This window comes from Trichechus manatus, unplaced genomic scaffold, assembly GCF_000243295.1.
Source record: "Trichechus manatus latirostris isolate Lorelei unplaced genomic scaffold, TriManLat1.0 scaffold00236, whole genome shotgun sequence".
Taxonomy (NCBI): domain Eukaryota; kingdom Metazoa; phylum Chordata; class Mammalia; order Sirenia; family Trichechidae; genus Trichechus; species Trichechus manatus.
Window position 1 is genome coordinate 2,006,923 of NW_004444172.1, and position 12,387 is coordinate 2,019,309.

At 36.7% G+C, this 12,387-nt stretch overlaps 1 protein-coding gene across 1 annotated transcript; it reads left to right on the plus strand.

The window, feature by feature from the left end:
• Positions 1-5,923: 5,923 nt before the first annotated feature.
• LOC101360977 (olfactory receptor 5AK2-like) lies at positions 5,924-6,955 on the plus strand. The gene has a single exon (XM_004389247.2). It carries the CDS (start codon positions 5,924-5,926, stop codon positions 6,953-6,955), a length of 1,032 nt encoding a protein of 343 aa, XP_004389304.2.
• Positions 6,956-12,387: the final 5,432 nt, after the last annotated feature.

The window sequence follows — 12,387 nt, forward strand, 5'->3', positions numbered from 1 at the left end:
TCTTTCTGCCAATGGCCACCACAGAGTTAATAAAGTGAGGCATGGAGTTAACCAAGATAGAAAGGCATGTAAGTGACTTTGGGACAGAGCTTCAGTTGTGAGTCGGGGCTGTGTCAGGCCCCAGATACTCCTAGAGGTATATGCCAATGATGACAGCCACAGCCGTGAAATTATAATAATGATAATACCTTTCCTGGCAAATCCCTTCCCGCTTCAATGGTATGTGCGTGTATATCCCTCACTTGCCCTTTCAACACCACTGAAGCAGCCATGTCTGCTGTCATTAGCCTGATTCTACATAGAAGGAGACTGAGGTTTAGAGTAAGTGGAAGATCAAGGATTTGAACCCAGGTTTTCAGAATCCAAGGCCTGCCCCAAGTGGGACAGACGATCCATAAGCACATGTAAGTAAACAAGACACAAAGTCCCTAAAGGAAAGAAACTTAAATTTTTTTTTTTTTTTAAAAAGTTACCCTTAGGGAATCTCAAATCTACACATTCAACTCAACCTCCAGAGTCTTGAGATTCTCATGAGAACAGAACCTAATATCACAGCCCTCAAAAATAAACTCTCATTTGTGCAAATACAAAAATATCACCTTGGGAGCCATCAGCCTGCAGTAGATGTAGAAAGGGGCAATCTAACATAAATACAATTTCTGAAAAGTAACTCCTTATTGTATTTTTTCTAAGTAGACACACAATGCTGTAGTGTCTTGAAAAAAATTCAAATCTTGACATCAGAGAGATATACCAGATATTTTATCTTTGTCTCTTTGCAGGACTTCACCTCCAAAAACCAAAGTTGAACCAGAGTAGCAGGATCTGCTGATGGGGTGAGTTGGGAGTACTTTCACCAATTAGCACTCAAAACAATGTCTTGAACATTATCGATAGTCAATAAAAGTCCTTTAGTCTTATTTACCGGCTAACACTTTGGGAAAGAGAGAAGTCAGCTCTAGACCCAAAGTTTGCTTTAGTTAAGAATATCTCTGAAAGGGGTGCAGGAAACGTCAGTAATGCTTGAATGTAGAAACTGCTGCTGATAAGAGCAACATTGACTTAATTACATATAAATATGAGTCTCTTTTGCCTCTCACCCCTAGCTTATGCAGCACCATCACCAAGCTTTTGCTCAAGTTTCTTCCTCTGCTTGGAGTTGCCTTCCCTGGCAGTGCCGATCTCCACCTGGTACAATTCCAAACATATTTCTAAAACCAAATGTGAAGTCCACTTATTTCGGGAAGGGTTTATAGATGCCCCACCAAATGAGATCTTTCCCTAAATTAAGCATTTTTTATGCATTTCCCTTTGGCCAATACCAAATACCACCCTTAGGGTCTTGGATGACAGAAACAGTTTTTGCTTAACTACTAACTTAAGAATTGGCACTTTGAACCCTCCCAGTGGTACGCAAAAAAACCGCCTCCACAAAACGCTGGCAATCTGCTTCCCTAAAGATTATAGCCAAGAAAACGCTATGGAGCACAATTCTACTCTGTAACACATGGGGTCACCAGGAGTCAGAATCAACTCAGTGGCTACCAGTTTGGTTTTTGATGTATTCCCTCTGATTTTTATCACACACAATCAAGCTAAATGTCTTCAGGACTGTGGCTGTAACTCACATTATAGATCCTAAGTTTCTGCTCATAAATTTCAACAAAGGTGATGCTTGATTTTTCTTTGAACTGAATTGACATTTTTTAATCCCAAACACTATTTCTCTAACATCTTGTAAAATAGTGTGCCTTTGATTTAATAAAATTGCTTTATTTTGTTGAGCTTTGTTGAATTTTGGGACTGTTTTCATTGTTCAAGGCACCTGAATTCATAGATCGAAATGAATGTAACCCTTTAATGTGGACTCCTTGGGGTATGCAATTTCATTATTGCTGATGAAAACATTTCAGGAACTACTTCAGTGGACTGACTGCCTTCTCACCCTAATGAACAAATCAATCTCATTGGCTCCTTTTGTATATTGAAATGCTGCAGCTCTAAAAACCAAGAAATTAATAGGAATCTCGAATTTCAAGATAAAGATTTTTCATGGAACACCAGGCCCCTAAATGCAAACGACCTTATCTAGAACTCAGTCAAAAAATGGCAATATGTTCCAAATCAAGAGTTGGAAGTGTCAGTGTTTCCACTTGCTGAGAGACATTGTTGTTAGCTGCCATCAAGAGCCCCAACATGCTAACCGCCCCCCCACCATTCGTGGCAATTCCATGCACAACAGAATGAAATGCTGCCTGGTCCTACGCCATCCCCATGATTGATTATGGATCAGACCACTGAGAGATAGTCTGTCTGTAAACTGTGCTTTAAAGGCAATTTAAGGGATTAAAATACATTCAGTAAAAATTGAATACTTACCAAAAGTCATATGGAATACACAATGAACACTAGTAACTACCGAATTATTGAGAATGTAAAATATCAATACCTTTGAAGCCTCAGTATTAGACTGTAATTCGTCAATTCACTCTTTTCCTCAATATTGTTTTTAAGATTTGGATTGAGAAAGGTAGCTCTAGTGAATACATTTTCACTGCTACGTAATGTTCTAATCTTCTTTATGGCGTAATTTATTTAATCGTTAGTCATTTAGTTTCTTTATAATTTTTCCTGACATATAAAATGGCTTGATTTCTATTTTTTTAAATCCAATTCGAAAATCTCTGAATTTCAATAGTGAGTTTTGTCCATTTATGTTTATTATCCTTACTGATACATGTGGATTTATTTATGCCATCTCATATGATATCTATTAATCTTACTTTTTTCTATTTTTGTTTTTATACTATTTTCTACCTCCATTTGGTTTAATGCATTTTAAAATTCTGTATTTTCCCTAACTTGAAACTACATACACTTCATTTTTATCCTTCTTGTATTTATCGAAAACATGCACAACTACATTAGAGTCTAAAGTAAAGAATTTTAGAGCACTTTAAATCAATGAATTCCTCAATCTAATATATTACTATCATCTGATACCTTCATTTTCTTTACAATTCCCTCTTGGTGGCACTTTGGTTAAGAACTCAGCTGCTAACTGAGAGGTTGTAGGTTGGAACCCACCCAGTGGCCTCCACAGAAGAAAGACCTGATGATCTTCTTTCACAGATATTATAGCCAAGAAAACTCCATGGGGCAGTTCTACTCTGTCACATGTGTTGCTATGAGTCAAAAATTGACTCGATGGCACCTAATGACAATAACACGTAAAATATCGTTAGTATTTTTACCACCTCTCTTTATTCCAATTTATCCACTCGTTTATCTATTTCTAAGCTCACTATTTCTTCTTATTTCTTCGACTTTCTTTAGGGATCATATTCCTTTCTTCTGAACAGTAAAGTTTAAAAACATCTTCAGTACATACTCATTGATGGTAAACTCTCTCCACTTATTTTTTGCATAAAAATATTTTATTTTTTCCTCAAGTTTTTCATTAACTTCTTATTTAAAAACTGTAAAACCTTTATAAAAATTAAAATCGTAATACTGGTGTATATTTCACTTACATTAACCAATTCTTTTTCCTGCCATATTGCTTTTATAGTGATCTTTAGTATACCTCCTATGGAAAAAAAAAATCTTCTTTATAAAATTTTCACACCAGAGCAATTTAATACTGATAAATGAACAATCTGATATATATACACTGTTGAGATTCACTCTCTTTTCCCAACAATATCCTTTATAGCTGTTTTCTTTTTTTCAGATCCACGACAAAATCAAGAATTATGTATTTAATTTAAGTGTAATGTTTTCCGAGTCTTTTTTAATCTAGAACATTTCCCTGTTTTTTTTTTTTTTTTTTTGGCCTGTTTGTTGTTGTCTTTATGAAATTAACATTGTTGAAGTGTTTAAGTCTGTTGATTTGTCAATTCCTGATCCTGTTCAGATTGCTTCCTCATGATTAGATTCAAGATAAATAGTTTGGGCAAGTAAACAACATAAGTAATGTTGTTGCCTGCCCTTGAACAATTGTTTTTGTAGGTACAACTATAGGCTGTGGTTGTTTACTCTAAGCACTCTCAGAATTTTATTCTACTCTCTTTTGGTTTTTATCACAGTTACTGGGAAGTCTACTTTTCAGACTTTGGTCATTCCTTTCTCTCTGACTACTTCTATGATCTTCTCTTTGCCTTTTTTCACAATAATATTTCAAGGTATGGACAATTTTTATTGATTCTGCTTGAGATTCCTCATGATTTCCTTTCCTTTTTGGTCACTTGGCATTTGTTGAAACCATTCCACCTAAATTATATTTCCTTTCTTTCCGAAATGCCAATTTAATGCATTCTATTCTAACGTCCAAGTTTCTTAATCTCTTCTTCATAGTTTCCATCTCATTATCATTCTGTCCTATGTTTTGGCGAATTTGTTCATATATGTCTTCCAGCTCAGCAAATCTCAGTTGCATCTAATCTATTATTTAGCCTGTCTACAGTCTTTTGTTTTGATGATTTTTCTTTCCTCTAGGAAATCTATTACATTATTTTATGAATCTGCTTGGTAATCTTTGATAGTATTTTGTTTGTTGCTCTTATTTTAAGTTGTTTAATTTATTGAAATAATATAAATCTAGTTATTTTATACTAGGTACCTGATAATTCCAATATCAAATCCTATGTTGTTCAATTCTGCTATTTGTCATTTCTGCTGTCTTTTGCTAAGGATGACTTCTCTTTTAATGTTTTTTTCAATTTTTCACACTGTAAGATAATTTTTATTGATTTGATTTGTGGGACTCCTGAAGAACCTGGATTATCAGTGTATTCCACCACAGGCCTTTGTTTTATTTCTGCCAGATAGCCTAAAGTGTTCATAACCAAGAACAATTTTTTGTTAATTTGTCAGCTTAATAATGCAAACATAAACTCCATATCTATGTGAATTCCTGTTGTTACTTACAGATTCTCAGGTGGAATTTTTTTTCTTTTTTTTTTTTTCCGCCAAGGCAGTAGATGTTTTCCATCATGGACTAAGATATTCTTTACAGAAATTGTAACCTTCAAGGGTCCACACTATCTTTTTGATCCATCTACCCTGTGCATATCCAAGACATAATTTTTCGTCCCCCACTTAGCACTTGAAACCAAAGGTCAGAGTTTCCTGTGATGGCATAAGTCTTTAGGACCACCCAAGCAGCATTATGACCACCACTCTGGTTTGCAAGTTCCTTTCCAAGCTTCAGCTGATAAACATTTCCTTTACTTGCTTGAGAGTGTGATATGACTTTAAAACAATCTTTGTTAAATTTTATCCAGAATTTCCTGTGTTTTTACAGTCCAGTTTTACTCACTAACTTCTACACTATATATCCTGGTACATATGTTTGAAGAGATTTCCAAAAATAATTTGACCACCCTGTATGCATACTTGTTTCCTATTACATGTTAGAAAAAAATAGTACAAAGATACTCTGAAGACTTGAAACTCATGTGAACCATGAACATATCTTATGCAAAATTACTCTCTAATTAATACTACTAATATCAACAAATGGTCCAGAATTAAATGATAAATAGCTGAGAAAAACTATTGGTTGTTGAAAATGATACATAATCATATTTGAATATTGCTTTATGCAAATATAGATATCTATTTATAATAGTTGAAAAGTGTGTTAATCTTTGTTTTTTAGAACCACGTATATTAGAACTCAGTTTTCTCCCATGACAATCTTCTTCATTTTGAAAGTAAATTGATGGCTCAAATATAACTGTTTACCTGTTGGTTTCTTATAAAAGAAATACAATAAATACTTGTACAGCAATAAACCCTGTTGTTGTTATTTGCATGAAAATCCAAGTCAAAAAAGTGACAGTTTTTATTACAATAAGTCACAAAGATGTCCATTCTTTTCTTGGTCCTTCTCTTGGTCCTTTCTAGACTATTGGTAGCCATGACACAACAAAATGGCACTGACGTAACTGAATTCTTTCTGCTGGGATTTGGTGGCCAACACAAGTTTCGGTATGTCCTCTTCATTGTATTTCTAGTGATCTATGTGACCTCCATGGTGGGTAATACTGGAATTATCCTACTCATCAAGACAGATTCCAGACTTCAGACACCCATGTACTTTTTCCTACAACGTCTGGCTTTTGTTGATATCTGTTATGCCTCTGCCATTACTCCCAAGATGCTGCAAAACTTCATAGGAGAAGATAAGTCAATATCATTCATGGGATGTGTAATACAATTATTAGTTTATGCAACATTTGCCACTACTGACTGTTACCTCCTGGCAACTATGGCATTAGACCGGTATGTAGCCATCTGTAATCCACTTCATTATCCCATTGTCATGTCTCGAACAGTCTGCATTCAGCTGGTAGCTGGCTCATATTTCATGGGCTCAATAAATGCCTCTGTGCACACAGGATTTACATTTTCACTGTCTTTCTGCAAGTCCAACATCATCAATCACTTTTGCTGTGATGTTCCCTCAATTCTCTCCCTTTCTTGCTCCAGTATCAATATCAACATCATGCTACTTCTTGTCTTTGTGGGATTTAACTTGACATTCACTGTGATGGTCGTCATTTTCTCCTACATATATATCCTGCGTGCCCTCGTAAAGATGTCTTCTACTGCAGGGAGAAAAAAAGCCTTCTCCACATGTGTCTCTCACCTGACAGCAGTGACCATTTTCTATGGGACTCTCTCCTACATGTACCTACAGCCTCATTCTAATAATTCTGAGGAAAATATGAAAGTGGCTTCCACCTTTTATGGCATTGTAATCCCCATGTTGAACCCACTGATCTACAGCTTGAGAAATAAGGAGGTAAAAGAAGCTCTAAAAGTGATGAGAAGTAAAGTTCTAGACTGGACTCAAATTATTAAAATTCAGCACAACAAGGCATCCAACATAGATATTTTACAAAGATTTAATGTTCTGAGATTGAAATCTGTTATCATCTCAAATTAGTGCTACTTCTTTCAATACATAAGACCTTAAAATGTGGAAAATATAGTAAAAACATCTCTTGGATCTAATTTTTCCTGTAATATAGTTTGAGAAACGTATCTTACACTACCCGTCAAGAAAGACTTTATCAAGATTGTCTGTAATATTAAGAAGTATGTATAAATATTACAAAGCATTTAATTGTTTGAAGTATATTTCAAATATGTTCTTAAGACTAGAAAAAATACTTGTGTTTGTATATAACCAATATTGAAATTTAAGTCCATTATTTTCCATTCATTTAAACAAGTTCCCTAAATTGTCTACAATGAACCTCTTCATGAATCATTCCAATTATTGTCCAAAACTGAATATAAAATAAATGTAATTCTTTAAAAAGCATCTTATGACTCAGCCTAAACTTTTGACCTAATACTCCCATATTAGTGACACTTTCTAGCATTCGAAAACATTTATTTCTGTTACTAGCTATCCTCTTTATTCTGAATTCACTCTTCCTTATCTAGGGAATGGGAACTCCTGTAAACATTTTCTATTTCTCTCTCCAATAGATATACAGAATTTAGAATGCAGGTGGAGCTAAAAACCTAAAGGGTAGCCATTCATTTATAATATAGCATATCAATTGTATCAATCAGACAACTAATTTTAAACTACAGAAACTCAATGGTAAGTCCAAGGGAGGCCAAGAGTCCTTTGAATCAGGAAGAAAACTATAGACAGAAAAGCTTTGAAGGTAGATAGTTCAAAGAGTAGCTGAGGAAACTCCCACTTGAATTCTCAAAATTCCATGCTACCTTGATAAAAGAACAACTTTCATGTCAAAACAAAACAAAACAAAATGTTATAATAAATTGGCCAGAAAATGTATTGTTAAGTAACAGCACAAAGAGAAATTAGGCAAGAGAAAAAGATACACTTTCCAAATTCAATAACCCACATAAATTCTAAGAGAAAAACTATAATAACTTGAGGTCAGTATACAGTGACCTGAAAATTCTCAGAAAAGACTGTCTTTATAAGAAAAGAACCTCTCACCCCACCCCAGGGCAGGGCCAAGTATATTCACAGACCAGGATCAAGGATCACTGTTCAAGAGTCATTAGTAAAATCGACAGAGGATGGCCTGAAGCTCTGGAAGGGAAAATTTGAGATCCAGTTAAGAGAAAAGAGAGGATGGAGGCAGGGAAGAGAGGAGACAGGAGGGAGGTGGGTGTAGTTACAAAAGAGCAGCACAAGGAATTCTGGAGTTTAGGAACTGTTCAGTATCTTGAATGTGGTGATGTTCAGTATCACACAGGTGATAAGATTGTATAGAACTTAATACACACACACACAAATAGGTACAAGAAAAACTGGGGAAATCTGAATAAGATCAGTAGATTCCATCAAAGTCAATATCCTGGTTGTAATGTTATAGAATAGTTTTGAGAAATGTTACCATTGGGAGTGTATTTCTTTTCTATAAAAGGAATTTGTTACTACTCCAACAAATTACCACAAATTTATTGGCTTAAACGACATAGATTTATCATCTTTCAGTTCTTGAAGTCAAAAGTCCAAAATAAGTCTCATTGGGTATCATGGATTGAATTGTGTCCCCAAAAAATATCTGTCAAATTGGCCAGGCCATGATTCCCAGTATTGTGTGAATTGTCCACCATTTTGTCATCTGATGTGATTTTCCTGTGCATTGTAAATCCTATCTCTATGAAATTAACAAGATGAGGATTAGCTGCAGTTATGCTAATGAAACAGGACTCAATCTACAAGATTAGGTTGTGTCTTAAGTCAATATATTTTGAGATATAAAAACAGAAGCGAGCAGAGAGACATGGGGACCTCAGACAACCAAGAAACAAGAGACAGGAGAAAAGCACGTCCTTCGGACCTGGGGTTCCTGTGCTGAGAAGCTCCTTGACCAGGGAAGATTGATGACAAGGACCTTGTCCCACAGCAGACAGAGAGAGAAAACCTTCCCCTAGAGCTGGCACCCTGAATTTGGACTTCTAGCCTCTAGACTGTGAGAGAATAAATTTCTCTTTGTTAAGGTCATTCACTTGTGGTATTTCTGTTATAGCAGCACAAGATAACTAAAACACTGGGTTAAACTCAAGGTGTTATCATGGTGTGTTCCTTCCTAGTGGCACTGGGGGAGAATCCATTTCCTTGCCTTTTTCAGATTGTAGAAGTCACCTGCATTCCTGGCTCATAACCGCTTTCTCTGTACTCACAGTCAACATCATAACATCTTTAAATCTTTCCCTAACTTTTACTCTTCTGCCTCCTTTTACTCCTTCTAAGGATCCTTGTAATTACACTGGGCCCACTTGGGCAATCTAGAATAGTCTGCTCTCAAGGTTAGCAGATTAGTAAACTTAATTCCATCTGCAACCTTAATTTCCCTTTGCCATGTGACCTAGCATACTCATAGCTTCCAGGGATTATGATGGACATTGTTAGGGGGCATTATTCTGCCTACCACAGAAGGAAACTGGGCAAAGCATAAATGGGATATTTCTATATTATTTCTTAAAACTGCATGTGAATGCACAATTATCTCAAAAAAAAATCAGTTAAAAATACATTAACAAGTCAGAAGCACCACGCCATCCCTCCCCAGCAAAGATCAGAAAAACTAAGTCAGAGTCACATGTCAGTCCTGAAACCCTAAGAATCAAATGAAGAGATAAAGAACTCAACCAAGCACCAAATGGAATAAGAAACTGAGAACAGAGAGCTAGGAGAGATACATGCAGAGGTCCCTTATTAGCTACTGCAGCACGGATCCGCCATTTTGGACTCCTATCGGAGATCAGCAAAAAGGGGGTATGAAAAAGCAGCTTCACGGAGCTTCCAGCAGGAGACAGAACAACTGGTAACCAGCGATATAGGCTTTCCCACCCCACCCCCACCCTTCTTCACCCCCACTTAGCCTCCTCTGCTTCCTGCAGCCACAGTCTCTTGGCCGGGAAGCACCAGCTTGGATTCCACCCGCCCACACTGGCTGGCTCCCTGAGTGCCTTTTGTTGGCTGCTGGTGTTGCTTTTTTCTGCTTCTTTAGATTTCTTCCTTACCTCTCACCACCTCTTCCTCCTTTCTCTCAAATACCTGGCTCCATGCGCCATCTTTGCTTCTTCCTGAAAGGCTGCGAAATACCCTTCAACTGTGAAACTGTTTCCTGGCCCTTGCTCCCATGCTGGTGGGACCACTGGGTTTTTTTTGTTTGTTTGTTTGCTCTGATTTGTTCTGTTTTGATTCGTTTGTTTGTTTTCTTCTTCTTTTCTTGGCTTGGGAGCTCCTTCTAGCTGGGCAGTACCACGCAGCTTGAAAGCTACTGCCTTACTCTGTGCAGGTGCACAGGGACATCCCTGGGGGCATTTCTTTTTTCTCTTTTTGTTTTTTGTTTGTTTGATTTTTGTTTTTGGTTTTTTGTTTGTTTGTTTGTTTCTTTGTTTCTTCTCTGTCTTATTCCCTTTTTGTCTTTCTTCATTTCCAGTTTCTTGATTTATTCATTTTTTTCTTTCATCTTCTGTCTTTTTTCATTTTTGTTTTTCCCCATTTCTCAGTCTCTCATCTCTCCACTCCAATAGCAAACTCCCTTAGCACTCTTTTTTGTTTCTATGTATGTTTTTGGCTCCTGTCCCTATCTTCTCTCTCTCATCTTTCCCATACCCATCTTAGCTCCACACATCAAAATCTACCCCCTCCTTCCTGCCTACCTGCATTGTGCACTGAACATCACACTCCCAAGCAGCACAGGCACGGCCTACTAGAACCTTCCCTGCACTGATTCCCAGTCTGCACTGTCAGCCCTGGTACGTACCACAAACAACCCATCCTAGCAACTCCCCTTCAGCTGGACCTGCCCTGCTGTACCATACCTGAGTGACTGATCCTGCCCATTGGAGAAGGAGGTGAAAAGTATCCTGCCCACAAACGAGCAAACAACAAAGAATGCACAGCCCGCCTGCTCAGATATAACCAAATACAACAAAAAAGCAAGACAAAACAAACAAATCTACAATCAATAAAAGAGGAAAATAACCACTGAATGCCCCAAAGACAGCACACAATATAAAAACATTTACAAAAACAGGACAGGATGGTTCCAGTAGGTGTCCAAAATAAAACACCAGATGACCTTCCAGTAGAAGAAAAGGCACTAGACCTAACTGATAGGGAATTCACATCTCTAATATTCAGAATTATCCAACAGTTGAAGCAAAAAGCAGACAAAAATGAGGAAAAAAATAGACAAACTCATGGAAAAGGCAGACAAATTCATGGAAAATACAGACCAAAAAAAGGAAGAATTCAAGAAAATAATACAGGAACAAAATGCTAAAATAAATTCACAACTAGAAAACACACAAAAACAACAATTAGAAATCCAAAAGATAAAAAACAAGATTTCAGAAATCAACAGAGTCATAGAAGGGCTGAGGAGCAGGTTTGAAACGATGGCAGATAGGATCAGCAAAATTGAACACAAACACTTGGCTACAACCCTGTTTGAGGAAGAACCAGGAAAAAGAATGAAGAAAAGTGAAGAAACCCTGAGAATTATGTGGGATACAATCAAAAGCAAAAATCTGCAAGTGATCAGATTTCCAGAACAGGGGGAGAAAACAGAAAACACAGAGAGGATCATTGAAGAATTGCTGACAGAAAACTTCCCCAATATCATGAAAGATGAAAAGCTGACCATCCAAGAAGCTCAACGGACCCCATATAGGATAGACCCCAAAAGAAAATCACCAAGGCATATCATAATCACGCTCACCAAGACCAAAGACAAAGAATCCTGAGAGCAGCTTGAGAAGAACAAAAAGTCACATCAGAGGAGAAACAATAAGACTAAGCTCGGATTATTCACAGAAACCATGAAGACAAGAAGTCAATGGGATGACATATATAAAACCTTGAAAGAAAAAAATTGTCAGCCAAGAATAATATATCCTGTAAAATTCTCGTTCAAATACGATGGTGAAATTAGGTCATTTCCAGATAAAAGAAATTGAGGGACTATGTAAAAACCAAACCAAACTTACAAGACTTGTTAAAGGGAGTCCTTTGATCTGAGAATAAACAATGCCAGACCACAGGCTGAATATAGGACACAGGATTGTACTAGCCAGATACCAACTTAGGAAACGAACTCTTAAGGATTATGCAAAACCAAAAGATTTGCAACAGGGAACCAGAGAGGTTAATCTGTAAATGGCCACAGCATCAGAGCAATAAAAGAGGGAATAAATGATGTAAGTATAGAACCTTCTAATGGAGAGGAAGGCAAGGCAATACCAAGTAATAATAGACTGGTTCAAATCTAGAAAGATAAGGGTAAATTTCAAGGTAACCACAAAGAAAGTTAACAAACCTACTCATCAAAATAAAGAAGAAAAACATAAAGTCTCAGTAAAAACAAA

Bases quoted from the DNA above. Each gene is read 5' to 3' on its own strand.
- LOC101360977 (XM_004389247.2), top strand. From the start codon at position 5,924: ATGACACAACAAAATGGCACTGACGTAACTGAATTCTTTCTGCTGGGA.